This window comes from Carassius auratus, chromosome 22 (assembly GCF_003368295.1).
Source record: "Carassius auratus strain Wakin chromosome 22, ASM336829v1, whole genome shotgun sequence".
Taxonomy (NCBI): domain Eukaryota; kingdom Metazoa; phylum Chordata; class Actinopteri; order Cypriniformes; family Cyprinidae; genus Carassius; species Carassius auratus.
Genome location: NC_039264.1, coordinates 25,223,424 through 25,244,897, shown reverse-complemented (window position 1 = coordinate 25,244,897; position 21,474 = coordinate 25,223,424). Strand labels below are relative to the sequence as shown.

The 21,474-nt window shown below is 36.7% G+C and overlaps 1 protein-coding gene across 1 annotated transcript; it reads right to left on the bottom strand.

Moving 5' to 3' along the window:
• Positions 1–207: 207 nt before the first annotated feature.
• On the bottom strand, positions 208–21,434 carry LOC113040149 (disintegrin and metalloproteinase domain-containing protein 10-like). The gene is made up of 15 exons (XM_026198432.1): positions 21,337–21,434; positions 18,645–18,792; positions 18,450–18,568; positions 18,200–18,355; positions 12,556–12,635; positions 11,959–12,078; positions 9,946–10,038; positions 9,321–9,489; positions 4,487–4,647; positions 3,325–3,496; positions 3,021–3,165; positions 2,139–2,322; positions 1,441–1,540; positions 1,036–1,256; positions 208–777 (listed from the first exon to the last, which is right to left on the bottom strand). The coding sequence occupies exons 1-15, from the start codon at positions 21,407–21,409 to the stop codon at positions 640–642; spliced, it is 2,079 nt and encodes a 692-aa protein (XP_026054217.1). The 5' UTR covers positions 21,410–21,434; the 3' UTR covers positions 208–639.
• Positions 21,435–21,474: the final 40 nt, after the last annotated feature.

Here is a 21,474-nt window from a genome sequence, read left to right as displayed (position 1 = left end):
TAAATGTCACTTAGTGCTTATCATGGTAACCCCTCTCAAGGACGACATGAATTGATAAAATCCAGCAGCTTAAACAATGTGGTGTCGTGAAATCACTCATAGCCAAAAGTTTGCGCAACACTAAATTTGAACCTTGCTGATATTGTTCTGAACCTGTAATTTCCGGAGGAAACGCATGACCAGAGACAACCACAAGTAAGCCATTCATAGGTTTACATATACTGTATTTTTATTGTACCTTTCCCAAAAACATGTTGCGTTTCTTAAATTTCCATGAATCTACAGCCATCTGTTGTCATTAGGGATGTTGAGATACTTGGCTTTCTCAAAATCGGAGTCTCATGTCCTTGGATTTCTTTCAAATAAACATAGGCAACATTGTGTTCAAAGTTATTAAGAGCACAATGGTTTATAGTTGAAAAGCTGGACAGTATTCAATTCTCAAATCAGCAGTGGAGTTAAAATAACTTTGTAACGACCAATGTTGCGAGACACATGGCTGGAAGAGGCGAAGTAAACTCAAATCATGTTTGTACAGATGCAGTCGACTCTCTGCTGTGCATCTGGACAGGCTTTAGTGATCAGTCAGATGTTTTAACCACTCAAAAGCCAAGTTTTCTTGTTTGCAGGGAGTGTTTTTTACCAGTTGGAAGGCTCCAAGTGAAGAGATGTTTGCTTGTCGTCATCAATCTCAAGTGGCTGTCCAAAAATACAGATTGTTCCGGCCATTACTGCTGAAATGGCGAGAATACCGAGAAGTATTGCCCACCAATGTGCCTGCAAATGAGAAGAGAGACGTTTCAAATAATAGCAGACATATATTCACTAGAGTGTTTTTAGCTTGCAGTTTTGCAGCTTTGGTTCTCTGGGTTGTTCTTTAATGGTCCATTTGGATTAGGTGCCCAAAATAAGTATTTGACGAATGTTAAAGCTAAGTCCTATTACTATACACAAGACTAGTGATGCCATCTCTGCAGTAAACGCAAAAAGGGAAGATGGTAGCACACTATAATAGACCAAATAATAACAACAAACCTTCATCCAACCGCCCAGGTCATCAAACTCATCCAATTTCAGGAAAGAATTCTTAAGTCTTGCAATTGGGCCATCGGCATCTAGTATTCGACACACTTTGAACTTGTCGCAGTAGCCTCGGTTTCCAGAGCACGGAGACCCAGGAACCAAAGCCACATGTTTCCCGCTAAAGTAATGCAAAAGAACGGAAGAAGTGGTGCTTGCGCAAGTATTAGGTTTATCTATGGAGAGAAAATAACAAAGAAGAAAAATTCAAGTCAGATAAAAGAACATATGCACTTTATTTACACATGTATGGAGCAGTAATGTCAGCACAAACAGTCCATTAAAACAAATGGCTGTTTATGCATCTAATTTATTTGGAGCAGTAAACACAATCTTTTTATGGCGGAACATTGTGGTCACCTTTCTGCTGGCAGCACATGTGGCACTTTTCCGTCTTGTTCTCTCCCAGGCAGTCACATTGCACCATGTTATACAGTGCACAGAGAGACAGGCTGCATTCCTGAGACATCAAGCCACAAGACATTGGTTATAGAGGACATCACAATGTGTGATAGGATAATAGGCAAAATATAGCCAATTTGCAAGATTACTAAGCTCATTAAGCCTGAATGACTCCATGTGCTCAGTTCCCAACAACATCATCCCAGAAAAGCAATTACTTTGATTTATCTTGTCTTTGCATTTCTTCCTCAAACAAAATTTACGACAATATAATGTTTTATGACTTTGGCCCAAGAAAAAAGGTGTCTGTTTTCAATTAAATCACATATTTGTATTACATAATATATGTCCTCAAGGCTGTTCTGACTTTTGTAGAACTCAAATGTGTTGTTTTGTTGTATTTTGAATAGCAGAAAAATGCATGAAATCTGATTCTGACAAACATCAAATCAGTTTGAGACCAGTATCAAATCTGGATGAGTCTGAATGTTCTAATCAGAACCCAATGTAAATATGTAGATAGACTGAATATGGATTACATTGGACTGAAAGAAACCAAAGATCAGATTTTATAAATTACAAAATGCAGATAGCAAGTTCTAAATATTACAATCCAAATCAGCATAGAACAAAGTCAAAAAATAGGTTGGACATACCCCATTAAAACAGACACGTGTACCATCACTGCATATTGTCATGTCTGGCTTGGCGGCGGGTTCTGGACATACAGCGGAGGAACCAGTGCATATACTTTGGTTGCGACAATCGGATTGGCGTTCACACGTCAGCCCAGATTCCTTGAAGACACAATGCGAGCTGCAGCATAGACCCTGGCTAGGACTGTGATGGATATAAAGTAAACAGTTACCAATGATCATATTCAAGAAGGTAGATGTAGTCTACCATAATCAGTTCAGGCATTATTAGGCCCCAACCCAAATAGTACTGTTTATGACATAATTCCATGAAGTCCACAAGACTCTACAGAAGGGCCCCAACCCAGCTCCTGGAGGGCCACCTTCCTCCAGAGTTTAGGACTGGACACCCCTCTCTTACAGAAGTGGGGTCCAACCTAGCTCCTGGAGGGCCACCTTCCTCCAGAGTTTAGGACTGGACACCCCTCTCTTACAGAAGTGGGGTCCAACCCAGCTCCTGGAGGGCCACCTTCCTCCAGAGTTTAGGACTGGACACCCCTCTCTTACAGAAGTGGGGTCCAACCCAGTTCCTGGAGGAAACACTTAAGAAATTTTAGCTCAAATGTTCTCCAAAAGCACTCGCTGTGACATTTTGAGTGATTTTGATGACCTTGATTAAGTGGTTACAGTATGTTTAGGTATCTAGGGTTGGAGCTAACCTTCTTGGTAACCTCCTGCACTATTGCAGTCTTCAAAGTGCTCTACTATACAACAGTTGATTTGACATTACGTCACCAATGGACCACAAGTGTTAAAGGTGCTATTTGGAACCTTACAGTGAAGAAATTCCATTTGTCCAAAAAGTCTACAGGTCATTCTGACACAAAATGGACTGATACAAACCTGCATTGTTTGTTGGGCTTCAGTCGACATTCAGTGCCTGCAGGTTCCTTTGAGCTGTAACAGCATGGATCACTTTCATCATGGCCCACGTCGCATTCTTCCCCCTCTTCTACAATACGGTTTCCACAAATGGGATGCTCACTCTCTGACGAGACAAAACAGGTAAATCTTCAGCCAGTTAAGTTTACCTCAAGCCCTGATCAGCCATGGAGATAAAACCCATTGAAGGTGAGATTTAGAACTGAGACAAGCTAAAGTTCATTAGCATATCTAACCCATCCCAGAATCTTTTCAGGCATCTTACCTACAAAACATTTGTCCTTCTTGATATTCAGAATGCTACTCATGTGCCGCAGGCTGCAGGGGGAGAACTTGTCGTTGTTCTCCTCGATCTTGTAGGAGGCTTGAGGGAACATCAAGAACCTGCCTTTGTCACCGGTGAACTCAAGGCCTCCACAGTCAGAATCCTCATCATGCTGCCACAGTATATAAATGTAAATGTAAAATAAATTTATGCATTTAGCAGACGCTTTTATCCAAAGCGACTTACAGTGCATTCAGGCTATCAATTTTTACATATCATGTGTTCCCAGGGAATCGAACCCACAACCTTACGCTTGATGGCACAGTGCTCTACAAATTGAGCTACGGGAACACATATGTATATATATGTATATATGACACATTACGTAAAATGTAGACTGGGAGTCTCAAATTAAATGATCTACTACTAGTTAGTTGTTCTCCTCCATCGGGGATCAATTAAACAGTTTTAACAACAATAGTATAAGCATAAATTTTTAATACTATATATTTATTTGGCCAAGTAATACAAGTAATTTACTTGCTTCAGTTTATTCGTTTCTATATTTCATTGTCTAGGAAGTAGTACCAGGTATAAAAATTATGCACACTAAAGTGTGGTGTTGCTTTTAGTTCACAGAAACTCTGCAGCACATTAAAGCCTCCAGAAGTTAAATGAGATAAGTGGGCCAAAGGCCACCGGCCCCTCTCCCAGGCCTCCCCAAAAATCAAAGATGATGTGGATTCTCCGATCTGCTCTGCATCCCACATTCAGTCTGGAAACCCCTAGCCATGCTTTTCTGCCCTTTCGCTGTCAAATGTGACTTAACATGTTAAAGGGAGATGGACAGGCAGAGCAGAACTAATCTGCCAAAGAGCCGTAGGAAGTGTGAAGAACATGGCTACCTCAGATGGAAAAATTCACTAAAAGGCAATTGGATATGCAACAAGCCCATCATGCGCTATAGCGTCACATGCTATGTCGATCTAGCCTGCAATCAAACAAAAATAATCCAGCATTTGGCATCAGCGTAGCAGCATGCATTTTCAAAACAAATGACGCCAATAGAGATTGCTGCCCAAACCCGGTGTTAATCATTCATGCATGTGTCAGTTGTTGGCTTTAACTATAGAGGTTAGTTTGTAAAAGGCATCAGACTTACAGGGGCTCCAAGACTATGGCCCAACTCATGGGCGAAGGTCAGGTGCACCTGTTTGGGAGAAAGGTAGTAGCCGTAGTTCTGAAGGGTGATGAGACCTGTGTTATGGCTGAAATTGTGACCATCCTTCGAAACCATCTGAGAGCAGATCCCTCCCCAGTTATCTAAGAATAAAAAATAAAAGTACAGAAAATATACAGTAAAACCTTCAGGCACATTTGTTGAAGCAAAGATTAGATTGACTTGAGTTTTAATTTAGAGCTCTTAGCTATAGGATCAGGGCAAAGGTACCATGTCTCCTGGAAATGGATGTGTCAGTTGGCCAAAATATCTCAAGTCATGATTTACATTCTGAGAAGAACCCCTAGCAGAGTTGTATAATTTACATTTTTATGGTCTCCCCTTTGTTTCAGACTTCATATAATGCCAACAGACGATTTTACTGCTGATCACAAACATCTGGTCTTTTTCGCACAGCACTAACCAATTACATCATTGCTGACTAAAGTCTGCTGGTGGGTGGTAAGAGGGGTTAGACTTGTAGTTGGTCAAGATCAGCCTGTCCATCAAAGTCCAAAGTCCTGGACTGTTTTAAACCAGGCTGTGAACTCGTAGTCTGGCAGAATCAAAGGTCAGGCTTATGGCTCCTCAGATGTTTTGAGATTTGTGTTCAGGCCCAAAGCATCGAGAAACCATTCACGTTTTTTTTTTATGCCTGTCTCTGGGATATTTACGCTGAGGTTGGATAAACTGGCTCACATAAAACGTATGTGAACTGTGGGTTTATAGAGGCTTTATGGTTGTCATCTGTCTCTTATTTAGGGCTCTCATCATCACACAAGGAATAGGTCTTCGTTTTTGGAATTGCTGAGTCATTTGTCACTGTGGTCCAAACAATCATAGACAATTGAAATTTCAAATGCAAATGTCAAAAAATTCTTAATGGCAGTTAAGAAATATTTCAAAATTTGAAGGTCTTGCAGACCATGTCCAACTGCCAATAGTGCAACTGGAAGGACAATGGTGTTGTCCAGACAAACACATTAAAATAACTATGTGAGCTATATTCAATTAGACAATGGAATATAAATGTGTTGCATTGCAGAGCTTACTCATTCCAACTGACTAGGAAGAGTGCCAAATGAAATGAAGGTGAACTGTTTACGCCATTGTACTCTAGGTCAGAGGCATCTTTACAGATCGTTGAGCTTGTTCAACAACATGCAAGGTGACCAGGATGGTGCCTTTCATAGTTGCTATATCAGGCTCTTTTTAAACTAGACTCACATGGAGCCATTTTTGTCACAAGGTTTTTTAGGACATAAGACCGTTGATTTGCACTACAAAACGCCCATCATGATTGTTCAAAACAATCAGCAAAATGTCCAAACCAACCACAATAGCGAAGATTAAGGAAGTATTTAAGAGATGGGAAAGTAAACAGGACTAACAATAGAGGAACATTTTTAGTCCAATAGATAATTTAAGTAATTACATTTTTGGAAGCCAACCCAGACGATTGTAACACCTTGGTTTACTCAACAAAAACCTAAATTAATTTTCATTGCTTTAAAAAAAAAAAACAGGAATCCACACAATCTCCAATTTCATTTTGAGGGACATCTGGACCAAAATAATTTCCAGATTCAGATTCAACGAACCGTTAATACTGGTCTTTGCCATGTTTACCAATATAAAGCTGCTTGGATAGGAAGTTACATCTAAATAAATGTTCATGCATAGCTACACTATATGACAAAAATTCCCTCATGTGAACGCACCATGCACATTCTATTCATCATGATGAAGATTAAAATCCCCACAAATGAACAACTTTTCTGCATTGTGAAACCTAAATAGAACTGCCAGAAGTAAAAAGTTAAGTGTAGGATATAAACAAACAACACCAGAGTCGCATGACTTTAACGTCACCAAGCTTTTGAAAATTCTTTCAATCTTCATTTAAACATTTTAACTAAATTTGGAGTTTGAATTGTTAGTAGGAGAGAAAACATAAACACAACGCTGTCAAAAGGACTAGCGAGTAAAACTGAGGGTTTTAGCATTATGATGTTTAATACCTCAAAACAACCTCTATGTGAGCCATTCAGCCACTTGTTAACAACCACAAGTAAAGGCTTCAAAACATCTCACTGACGTATTTTATGTCAACAAATGTGAAAACATTATGAGAGTGTTTAAATCCTTATTTCAGGCATTTTACCAAACCCCATTTAAAACCACCAACTTCAGTATAAAAGTGCTCAAATGCTAAACCATTTATGGGTTTTGGCCTACAAAAATTCGCCATTCCTGCATAATAATTGGAGAACACATGAAAGACAATATATATCCAAATCATAATGCATTGAAATAAAACAACTACCACCCACCTACAAAACACTGACCTCTCTACAACCTCCCAAGCTGCTAAAGTAGGGTAGTGCGTCTATGTTGGGTTAGTATGATTGACAGAAAGCCCCCACAAACCCCTTCACCCCACTCCATCGTGGAATAAATGAGTGAGAACAAGCCCAGTCTAAACAAGGCCAAAAGACTGTATAGGGCTTGCAGAAGTCTTGATTCAACTTCCAAAGGCCAAATTATTAAGATGTTAGTGTTAGCATCCATCAGATTTCTTGACATGTTTGAGTGCTAAAGCACTACAAACTCACATCAAAGTCACTGCTGCTTTTATGTTAGTCAAAAAAAGACCTGAATGAACAAGTTTACAAACAAGGCCCAACACATATGGAACTGCATGCAACTTGATTCTGGATTTGCATAGTGGTAAAATGCTAATGTGCGTGAAGGAACCTATGTGCCTCCTCACGTGAGGGCTTCACCATGGAGGCAAATGGGGATAAAGGAATGCAGTTATCCGAGTTTTTGCAGTGGGGGTAGAGGTCTAACACGCATAGCTCTCTGGTCACATGTCACCACCTCTGTGGACTCACACCCCCTTTCTCAGCCAATCACAGCGGCGCAGCGCGGTCAAGCCCATGGCAGCATTCTAGGATCTCAGCTGGCGGCCTGCACCTCCAACCGCAACAATAATAATCAAAACAATGACTGCTCAGTTTGCTGGCCGTGGGAGATCCCAGTGACATTCAGATACCGTAACCCAATGTTTTCAAACTCAATTCCTGGAGGGCCACAGCTCTGCACAGTTTAGCTCCGATCCTAATCAAACACACCTGTTCCAGCTAATCAAGGTCTTCAGGATTACTAGAAACTTCCAAGCAGGTGCGAGTTGGAGTTGGTTGGAGCTAAACTCTGCAGAGCTGAACTAGCTTACACCGGACCATTTTGCTTGACTGCATGACTATATTATTCCTATGGTCTAGACCAGTATGAACTATGAAGATTAATGCTGGTCTAAGCTGACCAGCCAAGGAGAGGAATTAATTGATCAATAAAGGCAGGAGATGTCTTATTTAGAACATTAAGGATGTCCAGATTAAAAGGGAGCGACAGCTAAGGTCATGTCCTGTCATGTAGAGGAGCTGCTAATGTGGAACGCAGCATTCATTGTGTCGCGGAGAGGAATGTTAATTATGAGGTCAGCTTAGCAGCGGTACTACAATGTACCAACAAGACGTTTATTGTTTTGGTTAAGGTTTTTTTGGACCAAAGCAATACAGTATAGTGTACTTTTCAATTTACTAATTACTTTTTTTCTGAGCAGTTTTAAACACGTTTTCTTCCATGTTTTAATTTTCACAGTAAATTTAATTTGTCTAGCAATGTTCGCCAAAAAATAAAACGAATTTTCCAATTTTAATTTTATTACACTTCAAAATATTAATTAAATTGTTTACAAGATACTATTATTATTATTATTAAAGTCTACCAGGACCGGGATTGGTTGGGGTAGGTTCTAAATTTGCACAGTTGCTTTTCGTTTTATATTACTATTCCCAGAAGAAAATTCAGTAAACAGTTGTTAACCAAAAAAAAAAAAAAAAAAAAAAAATCAATGTTTAAAATATTAATTAAGATGCCTTTGTTTGATGATCAGAGTCCAAAAGAAATTCAAAAGACAACACTGTCTTTGATTAAAAAAATATATATTATTATGTCACAAAATAAATAAACTATTAAATTGTTAAAGCTTTATGAATTTAACTGAATAGACATGCTTTAAGATAATTTCAAATTAATAAACCAGAAAACACAGAAAAAAGTCCCCTAATAAATATATTTTTGTTAAACATTTAATAAACTGATATTTAATTGTTTAAATTTCAATTAAAATGGATTCAATTCAATTAAAATCAATGATTTCAATTAATTTTCATTACTTAAATATAATCATAATATATAACCATTTAAACAGAATCTAGAAAAATCGAATCTGCAAAAAATAATAATAACAAGAATTTATTTATGGAAAAAAATCAAATGTCAATTTGGGGGAAAAATTTCATAAGGCCCTAAACGTCCTTGCATTACTGTATTCTGGTTTTCTCATACAATTAGAGTCACTGTAAGTCTTGCAGTTTCTTATTAGCAAACTTGTCCACTTGAATCTCATAAAACTCTCAAAGTATACATGCAATTACATAAAAACTTACAGGAAGGCTGTTTCTCTGAATTTTACATTAAAGCACATTCTTTCCTGGAAGACCACCACTCCACGCCCAGACCTCCACCATTCACATCACAATCTTTCAATAAGGTGTCTAGGGTTTGAGTGATGTTATCAGATAGCTTTGCTTCAATATCATGTTGTGTCAAGGACAGCTGTGGATAGAGGTCACATACCAAAGGCCTAACACACCATCACTGAGGCAGCTTGTGTTGCTATTTGTCTAGAGCGGATGGATGAAAGTACCTGTTTTTCCTTCCCAGGCCAAACCGAGAACCCCGCTGAAGTCTCTGTTGGTCAGGAGATAAGACAGGCAGTAGTCGTTCCAGTTCGTCTCGGAAAACAGACTCAAAAGCTTCTCAGGCCCAATGTAGGTCTGGCCCAAGGGACTGCTGGGGTCTTCTTTGGTGATCACCTGAAATAATTAGCGACCTGTTTTATGTCATTCCAGGTTGTGCGTTTAAATCTTTGACATTGGTGAAAAAGTAGTAAGGAACCATAAGAGTAAAACGATATGTGAAAAACTGAGAACCTTATGAGGAATTTAAGTAAAAAAAAAGTTAAAAGGCAATAAAAAAATACAAAATAAGATTCAATAAATTTAAATAGTATGAAATTATTTAAAATAAAGAGGCAAAAATACAAATGACAGTAAAACAAACAAAAAATATGATCAAAAGCTGACCATAAATACTAAAACAACAACATGAAAATCAATAAATATTATGAAATGATCTAAAACAATAAACAAAAACTAAAACAACGGCAATAAATAAATACTAAAAATAAACAGGATGATTAAAACAGTCAAAATATAAATAATACAGCTGTAATTATTTTGTTTAAACCATGACTAAAACAAGGACCTTACGGTGAGAAATTTAACTTTGAAGTTCACCAGCTCTATGCCGTCAAACTCGGCTTTGTCATAAATGTCGTTTACTGCTTTCATGTAGGAGGCAACCTGCAAAACATATACTGCATTAAGCTTATGATAACTGACTTCACTTTGACACCTTATTAGACAGAAATAGTGACACAAGACAAGAGGACAGACGGACAGATTAATTTTGCCACAGTAATCTTATCACAGTATTTGATCAATTGAGACACTGTTCTTCAGAGTTTCAGCTGCAACAGTGAATCCTCCAGAGAGTCTCTTGCCCCAGTCACTGTCAGTGGATTGAGGCACATTTTGTCTCTGAAGGAATGAAAGCACTCTGGGGTAAAAGTGCCTGGTGAGGAATAAGAGTGACAATCTGGCCTCTGATTCTTACAATGAGCAGGCCAAGACCAACATATTAGCACACAGCACTGGGTGAATATGGAAACGTGGAATAACTCAGCCCGAGTACCTCCACCCAATTACACACACTTCTGAATCGGTTTTATATAAATGACTGTTCATACATATTATGATTTTTAGTATCATTTAAAATTTACATTAATATTAGCACCAATAAAATGTATTTATTTTTATTAGTTTATTTATATTTGCTCAGTTTATTTATATTCTGTTATTATATTTAATATATATATATATATAATATAATATAATATAATTTTTTACACAAATTGCTATATATAAATATTGTTTCTCATTACATATATTAATATGTAATATTAATTATGATATATTTATATTATTAATAAACATTTATAATTAATAATTGAACAATAGTTTTTGAGACCAGTAAAAATTATTTTACTGATATAATGATATTATTAAATTTGTTTTAAAGTTGTCTTCCCTTTTTACTTTCGAGAGTATCTTTATTGAAATTTACATTGTGTGGTGTTACTATATACACCACCAAAACTTCTCTCTTTTTTAAGAAAAAGGCATTTTTTAAATAAATGTATACTTTTAATCTGTAAGAATGCATTAAATTGATCAGAAATTAATGTAAAAATATTTAAAATTTTAGAAAAGATTTCTATTTTAAATAAATGCTGTTCTTTTTAACTTACTATTCATCAAAAAAATCTGGAGATGCATCACTGTTTCCACAAAAACATTAAGCAGCAAAATTGTTTTGAACATTGACTGAAATTCAGCTTTGCATCACAGGAATAAATTACATTTTAAAATAAATTGAAATAGAAAATAAGTTTTAAGTTGCAATAATTTTTCACAAGGTTACTGTTTTTACTGTATTTTATATCAAATAAATGCAGCAAGTCACTTTGTTTAAAAACATTAAATCTTAACAATCCCCAAACTTTTGAAAACTAGTTTTGCTGGGCACAAACATAGGGACCATAAACAAAAGACTTATTAACCGTCTTCTTCAGCTAAGATGCCGGTTAAATAAAAAAGCAACAAAATAACAAAGACCCATTATCATTTAAAAACATGTGTTTCAGTTATTCGTTTGGCAGAAACATTGCTTTTCAGGAATTTCGTACACGCAGTGATTTGTTAAAACAATAAAAATCACCAGCTGTGGAAAGTAAAACAAAAACATTGCGTAAACATCAAAAATGATATGCAGACAATGGGAACTACCCCCAAAGTAAAAGCTCAGTGATCTCAGTGGTCCAGCCCCCAAAATACACCAATCTGGAAAACTTGTCAGATAAAAGATAACAAATGCTTAACTTGTGGAAATCCTGTCTTTTATCTTCAGCTTATAAACATTACAGTTTCTCACATCCGAAGCAAAGAACTTGGCTTTGTTCCATTGGTGACACACAATCCCACCATTTCGGAGAAGTCTCCAGTGGGATCAAGGAAGGAACATGCTGTGAATCCCACTTTGTGGAGATTGGGCAGCGAAGGGAGGGGGGCAAAACTTAAACGTCAACAGGAAAAGTATTGTATTTATCAGCCTGTAGATGTCCAATGAAAGAAACTTTTGAGCACTCGGTCTTGGGAACTCACCTGAGCCACAACAGCTTCAACACTTCCAAAGCGTTTGTAGAAACGGTGGTCTGCATGGAGGTGCAGAAGACAGCTGGTTTTGGACTGGTCGACCTTCCGCTTTGACCTGGACACTGGTATCTGTTGTGGGTCACAAGACGGAGAAGATCTCACAACCTTGAGAAGGCGTCAAGGGAGAACTTATAGAGATAAGACCACATCTGGTTTTTCAATGCTGCCAACGAACAAGTGGAAGTCATGTGTTGTAGTAAATATGAGCTTAACATATAATGCTAGCGTGTTTCTGATTTAAAGATGCGGCATGTTGTCCTTGCACCCATTTTGGGCTTTAACCCAACCAGGAGCTTCAAACAATACATAGATTGGACAGATAGTACTCTTTTCCATACAGCAGGACGCCTCCTAAAACAAGACAAGGTGGTAGTTGGTAGCATTGATGTAATGTCGGACACCTCCACGTGCAATCTTCTAAAAAGCTCTGAACATCTGATTTCAAAATTATTTCAACATTTAGAGCTCCTTTTAAAGAACTTATTTGGGTTTGTAAGGAAACGCTGTACAGGACAAAACTGGAAATGAGGTGAAGTCATGTCTGACCTCTTGGTGGTTTTGGACAAGGGCCTGCAGACGTTCGGCACCACAGAAGCCAACATGAGTCTGTTTCAACGGAGCACTGTCTGTGGAAAAACATATTCAAGGGTTATAATATAGGAGTCAACAACTAAGCAGATGTAAACGAGGGATAAAAATGTTGTAATTAACAGTGTTGTTGATGTTAGCTGAAATGAAAGCTATTAAAAGTCATTTTAATTTCCTGAAATAAATCTGAAATAAGATGAAATATAAATGAGATGAAATAAGCTATACCTAAAACCTGTGAAAAACCTAAACCTAAGCATTAGCAACTAACTGCAATAGGTTTAAGTATTGAAACTACTAAAAGTAAAATAAAATCTAAACATAAAGATTAAAAATAAATAAAAATAACACATAAAATTTGTAAAACTTAAATGACACTTAAATTAAAATGAAAAAAAAGCTATTTTAGAATGTTAATAAATAATGATAGTACATAATTATATATATATAGAAAACATAAAAAACTGTTAATTAATCAGATTGTTGCTTTGATATGAAAAGAGAAGCATCCAAATTAGTTTCAGTGGGATTTAAGTGGTTTTACCATACAAGTTCTTTTTTTCAGCTTTTTTTTTCTATAAATATCATATTTCATAAATGTTCGTAAATAATTATTTGGGCCTCATTCAGGAAACAGAGAACAAATAAAACATGTAAATCTCTCACGAAAGATACTGCAAGATTTATGTAAGAATGGTTTTTATGAACCGCTTGCACAATAAAAACTGTTGTTTGTGATTCACGATACACGAATGAGGCCAAATACATTCTTATTAATGTCCTGTGAAATAAAAGACTAGATGACACAGACGTGCTGACAAAAATAGATTGCAAAAACTTTGGAGCCCTTTGTACAGTCTTGAAACTTTAAAATTCATTGCAAAACCAACACGCTTGCTCAAGTGGGACTTGGGCGATTGTAATCTTTTCTGACCTCTGTTGAAAAGCCTCATTGTAACATAATTTCTAACTGTACTAAACTTTGCTAGACTTGATTCTTTGTACATCGTAAATAAAAAGAGAGTACATTGTATAAATAGCACAATATTTTGTTATTTTATTTCTGTAATTAGCCGGATTTTAATTATTGTGTTAATTTGAAATGAAGAATTTTTTTTTAAATGAGTCACTGCCACAGTGCAAAGTGTAGTGGGTGGTTGTAAAGGTCCTGCTAATGTGGTTTTTGTGTATTGCTGGTTGTTAGGGAGTTTTTGTTGGTTGCTAACTGGCCCAAATCAAAAGTGCCCACATTCTTTAAAATGAATGTTTCTAGTTATTTATGGTTCCGTTAAAACCTTTAACACCAATGGAACCTTTGCGTTACACAAAAAAGTTCTTTATAGTGGTAAAAGTTTCTTTAGATTATTTAAATGTTCTTTACACTTAGAAGATAGCGGTTCTTTTGAGAACTTTTCGGTGAAAGGTTCTTCCAAAAAATGGTTCTTCTATTGCATCCCAGCGAAAACAACCGCCTTGTGGAGCCTTCACTTTTAACAGTGGCAGTCCCAAATCTATTCTACAATAAGACATATAAATTATGTTTGTTTGTTTTTTTGCCAAATTTTATCATCTTGCAAGAAAGAAAAAAGTACGAAAACCTAGAAATATAAAAATCAAACAGGTGTACAATATCTACTATGCCCAGGACTTAAAGGTGGTTCACAGCATGGATGATAACTAACACTGTAAGGTTTTAATAATTGTTGCAGGGAAATCCACACTACAGCTATAATGATAATGGCACAGGGAAAAAATATCACCACTTTCAGAAACATATTTTTTCCAGCTAACGATCAAAAACATTGACAGTCAAAGAGAATCCATTTGATTAAGCTCGAGAATTTACACAACATTGTAGGGCATTGGTGTGGATGCTAATATAGTTAGCGTTACAGTTATCCCTCTTGGCTTTAACCCCAAGCATTAGCTGTAGTAATCGCAGGCAACAAGTTTAAATCTCGCACGCCACAAAAAAAGTGATATTACATTATATTTAAAGTCTTTAAGATCCGACATTGAAAGTTGAACCTTCTTCATAGTTACATTGTTGTTGTTAAAAAAAAAATCACTTACAAAGATTAAAGTGTTCCAGAAGCCTTTCAACAAATAAAAACACATAGGTCATGTTGTTTTATTATGATTCTTAAAGAATAACTTAAAAACATTCTCCTGGAAACTTCAATCAACTATTAAAAACAGCTACACTGATTGTTTTTGATAGTGGTGCATCGTGACCCAAACCAGACATAACATAGCTGGGTGATATGACCTTAAAACTCAAGGTAACTGACTCTCAGACTTCAATGAGAAGGTTTTTCACTATGGCTTCAAATTCAGGAAGGTCTCAAGATTGACACAAATTAGATTAACCATTAATTTGAAGCAAAAAAAACAAGCTCATGCAAAGTCATGTGGTTGACATCCTCAACAGCCTGGTTAAATTTTACCTACACTGTAAAATGACTGGGAGTTTAGCTGGGAATAAATGTCAAGTTGACTCTAACTAGAGAAGCAACATGATTGGATCACACCATCCTGGTGTGGAAGAATCGACCAATAAGAATCCGAAAATGTAAATAAGGTGGACAGCAATGTTCCACCACTGGTTTCGGATCATTCTTTGGAACATGAGCTCAGTTTCTATAAACAAAAAGGCTAGCAGAGTCGTTCCTGGATCAGTGAGTTTGAGAGAAATGGAGCACGTGAGAAGCAAGGGTAAATGTCGGGCATTGACCCATTGATGGAATTACTTCCAGACTTTGGCTTCATCCTGCGTGCGTCTCTTTCAAGTAGTTGTGCATGTGGAGACCAGGGCAGAAAGGTTTCAGGAGTTGTTTGAAGAAAAATATGCATTAATTTGTTGAGAAACAATCCACACTAGGGGGGAGCGGAAATTAAAATGAATGTTTATCCAAGTACACTTGCAGAATCAAAGACTAACCTGGAATAGATGTTGTATTTTTTTTTTTATAAGTCCATCCAGCACCAATTACATTGACGTCATTGAAGTATACAGTATGGAAATCGAACCCAAGCATTTAGATATGGCAGTGAGCTCATGATGAAATACAAACTTGCTAAACTCTCCTGTTTCTGTGTTCATATCTATGATTTTCATGTGGTCAACCCTGATTGGTTGTTTCCTTTACAAAGCCAGCTGCAATGAAGCCTAATCAAAGCTGCTCCTCTTCCTGTTAGTTTTAACTTCCAGATGGCAGACAAACCATGGCATTGTCCAAAAATGGCCTGAGTATAAATAACAGATCTGACTGGGACAATCATGTTTAGTCTTCAAGTGACTCAAACAGGAAATCACTTACTTTTAATTGCTGCAAATTAGTATACTGTTTAAACAAAAAACAACTCAGCATAAATCATGGCCACCATTTTAAATATTTCTGGATGCCAATTTAATAAATAAAATAAAAATATATATATTTATATATAAATATTAGGCTAAATCGTGTGCACGATTAAAAAATTAATTCCCTCAATGTACTAAAGCGTGCACACGGTAACTATTTAATTCACTTGATTTATAAATCGAGGGAATGCAATAGTAATCTTGTGCATGTTTTAGTACAGTGAGGGAACGAATTAGTAAATCATGCGCACAATTTATTTATTTATGTCATGTGCGGGGCTCCGTACAGATTTAGATCATCAAACTAATTTTAATATTACACAAAGATAACCCGAGTAAATACAAAATCCAGTTTTGAAATAATGATTTCATTTATTAAGGAAAAGCTGTACAAACCTGTCTGGCCCTACGTGAAAAAGTAATTGCCCCTAAATCTAATAACTTGCTGTGCCACCCTTTGCAGCAACAACTGCAATCGAGAGTTTGTGATAACTGGGTTTTTCGAGCATGAATGGACTGTTTAAGGTCATGCCACAGCATCTCAATCAGATTTAAGTCTGAACTTTGACTTGGACACCCCAAAACCTTAATTTTGTTTTTCTTGAGCTATTCAGAGGTTGACTTGCTGGTGTGCTTCAAATCATTGTCCAGCTGCATAACCCAAGTGTGCTTGAGCTTGAGGTCACAAACTGACGGACGGACGTTCTTCTTCAGGATTTTCTGACAGAGCGCAGAATTCATGGTTCCATCAGTTTTCACACCAAAATCACACCTGAGCAATGCATGCGACTAGTTTACTTTAGTATGGATTACTTGGGTTGTTACCGACATCTGGTGAAAATTTCATGTCAAAAGCATCTTTGGAAAAATGGTGTTCAGTGCTTATTTTACCCGCTGTATATATATACACATCCATGGGAATCCATGGGAAATATTCTACAGTAACCTTGAAACCACATGCGCATGGTGTGACCACAAGATCACATGACCACCAATATCCCCAGACTATACATACACTGGTCTCTCTGCCAATGTTTACCTCCTGCTATACAAAGACAGGAACACGTGTCTTTTTATGACCCCAGTGAAAGAGGCGCACAGACGCAAATGTAAATCCCAGAAATTGCATCAAAACAATTCAGGGTACAAAAGTCGAACCACTAGTTCGAAATGCACTTGCTTTGCATTCTTGTCAAATCTACTATCGAGCATTTGGAGCTTCATCTGAAACAAATTCAAAGTTTTGTACAAAAGATTTTGGATGCTCCATGGCTAATACATCCTTAAAAGAGACAAAATGATCATATTTTTAATGTGGTCTCAGACGATATATTCATTACACCGTTGAGAAAATCTCATCATGTTACTTTATAGTGCATGGCAGATCTCTAATCCTCTCTTGACAGGCTATTTAAAACAATTATTTCCATGTCGTTTGACAAAAAAAAAAAAAATTATTAGGGTTTAAAAATGGCGTGGCTGAACAATAAATGAATTACGGCCATTATCAACCTTCTCTATTACATTCATCATTGTAGGTTGTGGTATAAATAGACTCATTTGTGATATCTCTAATATATTTATGTTCTTTAAACAATCAAAATAATGCGTAACACATGTTGCTCTCCTGCATGCAACTTATACACCACTCATATTAGCACGACATTGAACTGCAGTAAAAAAACAAATAAAAAAAAAGTACCCCACACAGTTCAAAGAATGTTTGAACAAACGAAATTAAACACAATAGCAACACCACTTGAAATACAAATCTCACTTTTAAAACCGTAACTTTCCAAGTAAATAAAACTGTTTTTCTTCAAAAGCGGAATACAAAAAAATTAGTTTGTTAAACACTCGTTTTTTACTTATTTTCCAAATAAAACAATTTGAGATCGTACAAATTCATGCAAGTACAGTTATAGGGGTGAGCCTTCATGAAGGTTTTTTGTTTTGTTTTTTCAAATAAAATCACATTGTACAAATTCATACAAAATCGTCTACTCGTAAAACATCTCATGAGATCGCGTTGAGAAAGTACTATTGTATTAAACTACTAGCTATATTGAACAGCTCTGCTTGCAATAGGCCTAAATGTATCATGGTTTACGGCTTTTTCGTCTTTATTGGAAAAATCCTGAATAAGAAAATTATTTTTGCAGTAAACACACACAATTATGTTAGGACTAATTCACAGCTTTACCTCAGCGAAGAAAGAAAAACATTATAATGACTTACCCACATCGTCCTCATGATAAATGATGGAATGGTGGTCAGTGTTGGAGGTGGTGTATCTGTCAATGGGCTCGACGTAGAACGTCCCATTAGCTGTTGTGATGGAGCCTTCAAACTGACCCTCGAGGACAGACCCTTGACATGAGGATGCACTCTCATCTCGAGACAAGAACAGTTTCATCTTAGTGACATTTAATTATAGATCTGAATTGTGTGGCATTCAAAACAAGGAACGTGTTTCAGAATATCCTACCTTCTACTACTCCTGAGAATATGTGAGAGAGATCCACCGTCTGAGATTCATCTGCTGACTGGACCTTGAAATCTTCTGTGAAGCCATTCGCATCTGGCTTGAGACGTAGGTGGAATTCCCTACCCCCCAAAAATTAGATAAAAAATCAGTGCTTAATAAAAAGTACATATTTAAGTATGGTGGCTGTTTTAGTACCTTTGAAAGGCGTTGAAGTTTAGATGAAGCTCTTGTTTGTTTGTATGTGTCTCACGTCTGACGCGCTGGTGCTGTTGTTTTATGAGCTCTCGGTCATAAGACAGGCCTTCATAGTGTTTTATGTACTTGCTAATATCTTGTAAAGCTTCTGAAATAATAAAAAAACAAAGGATACTTGGTTAAATTGGAGTCAAGTTCAAATATACATTTGTTTACCACAAAGCAGTGACAGTGAGATAATTCGGACAAATGCATTGTGCGTTGCTGGTATTGGTTGGTTTTATTGAGGTTGTTGTTCATTTTTAGCTGGTCAAGCTGGGAGATCACCTCACCCCAAGTTGGAAACCAGCTTGGACTGCCTGGGAGCTGTAAGCTAAGTCTAGAGAAACAACTTAAGCTGGTTTAAATCCAAGTTCCTGTTCTGAATGCATTGTAAATGTTACAAATATATTGCTGAAACACATTTCAAAGACTGTGATCTATGTAGTACTGAATAGTGGAGTTAGCCCGTTAAACAGTTTTTCACCAATTCTGTGTTCAGGATTTTTTCAGGGGGTTCGATGATGCACTGGAGCCCCTGAGCCATGGCCCTTGCCCTAACACTATAGCTAGAGCACATTCCCATCAGTTAACTGCTTTATCGCAAGTTGTCAGTACCATTAGTAACAAACTAAGACAGGGGTGTCAAACATATGACCCACAGGCCAAACACGGCCCACAGAGGTGTCCAATCTGGCCGCAGGATGATTTAAACAATGATATAAAAAAACATAATTTTAAAACTGAATAGTGTATTCGCTACAATATTTTATTTTTAATTTAAAGTAGAACAAATTGCTCATTTATTTACATTAATATTACGCCTCGGGAGTCAGGACAATTTATTTGTAACTTAAAATTTTGCACAAAAAAAACTAACACATCATGGAAGTTTTTCAGTGCCGGATGGAGGCTATCAGATTACAATATAATTCAGTATTTGACCCGCAAGAAATTTTGTTTTTAAAATTTATGTCATGGTAGTTAAGTAATGTCTAACTATAACAAGGGAGCTGCTTTCCCAAATGTCAGCTCGATCGCAAATGAATTGATTTTATACAATAGCTCAACAAACAAGATCCTAGTATTAAGTGAGTTATATAAGTCACAGTGCTGTCTGCTTATCTCTGTCTAAGCAAGAAAAAGTTTTTAACAGAGCCTAAGTAAGAATAAATTGTGCATCTCCGAGCAGCACTGTGTATTTTGTTACTGAATGAATCTGTGTTTTTGAACAAATCATTTGAGTCAATGATTCAGTGGCCTATTCATAAAGACAATCACTAGCTTCGTTTCTAAACGAATCGGCCATTTTTAATGAATGGGTCAATGGATTGATTACTCATTAAGAAGGAAACATGCTGCCACATACTTCCAGTTTTAGAGTCATATTTATTTATCAATGACGTGCTTAAAACAAACATTTTGTGTTAGTATTGCAAACCCCTAAAAGAACCTAGTTTCATCTTTTAAAAAAATATTTTTAAAATAAATTATATTGTAGTTTGTACGGTTAATATTAATGTAATTATGAGCAAACTAGGTTTTAACAAAATGTAATTCAGCCTGCGAAAGGGGTGATTTTCTCCGATCTGGCCCTCAGTCTCAAATTTAATTTAATTAATGCATATGCTTTTATTCAAAGCGACTTGCAGTGCATTCAGACTAACATTTTTTACCTCACATGCGTTCCCTGGAAATCAATCCCACAACCTCTTGCGCTGCTAACGCAATGCTCTACCACTGAGCCACAGGAACACCAATGAGTTTGACACCCCTGTACTTGCAGCATCCATTCAGTCTGTAGTGGTATTTTACATTATTACTATTATTTACTATTTTGAGGCGACTCCTTTCCCGCAAGTAGGCGTGGTTTCAGCGCAAAAAGAACACAAGCCCAGTAGCCCCCAGCGTTTGAGTGCAGAGGATTCCGCCCATTTTTTTTTTTTCAAGATTTTGATCAATTATTTTATTTACTTGGCGGATTTTTGCATAATTCAAACTGGGCCAGAGTGGTTAATAGCCTAATACGTCTTTATGTGGTGTGACAAACCCAGAACACATATTAAATATCGCCTTTACACGGACTTTAATGACAGTTGTCAGCCATTTCTTGCTTGCTTTTACTTCGCTGCCCCTATTCTGTGCTGTTTTTATATTTTTAAATACAATTCTTTGTGAACAGCACCTGATGCTCATACTACTATACTATAATGGTTTGAATGGTTAAAGTCAAAACAACTTGTCTGTATGATAATTGTTGTAAATTATTATCAATTTTATCATCTATCAAATGAAAATCGTTTTGCTTATAATAGCAATAGCGTACCTGTCCTCCACAAGTTTCATGGCTGTATATGCACAAACGGTGCAGTTTAGGTTTACACCAAAGCATAATATTTTCCAGTTCGTTCAAATCCCTAACCTTAAGTATGAACAAAAATAGTGTTGCTTACCTTACCTAAGCAAGACCACTAATTACGATTAAAGTTTTCTCTAATCTGAGTAAGGAAGAAAATCAGATTTTGCTGCAGGCAAGTTGGGGTAAGCAGGCCAATGGAAGGGGCCAAAAAACTTCAATAATCCATTCAAGTTTCCCTTCATTACCTCAGATAAACCCCCCACCTGCAAGTCAAAGCATAAAGGCATATCTTACCTGTGAAATGTCCTCTAGATAAAATATAAATCAGCAGATAAATCTTGGAAGCGCTCAAAAGTATGGCTATCATGTTTTCTTAGCAGACTAGGTGCTTGAAATCTTTTTAGAGAGGAATGTTTTTGGTTTCACATGCCC

Coding starts and splice junctions, on each gene's coding strand:
- LOC113040149 (XM_026198432.1), bottom strand. CDS start 21,409: ATGATAGCCATACTTTTGAGCGCTTCCAAGATTTATCTGCTGATTTAT. Junction 18,569..18,644: donor AACTTCAACGCCTTTCAAAG/GTACTAAAACAG, acceptor TTTGGGGGGTAG/GGAATTCCACCTACGTCTCA. Junction 2,323..3,020: donor AAGCCCAACAAACAATGCAG/GTTTGTATCAGT, acceptor TATCCATCACAG/TCCTAGCCAGGGTCTATGCT.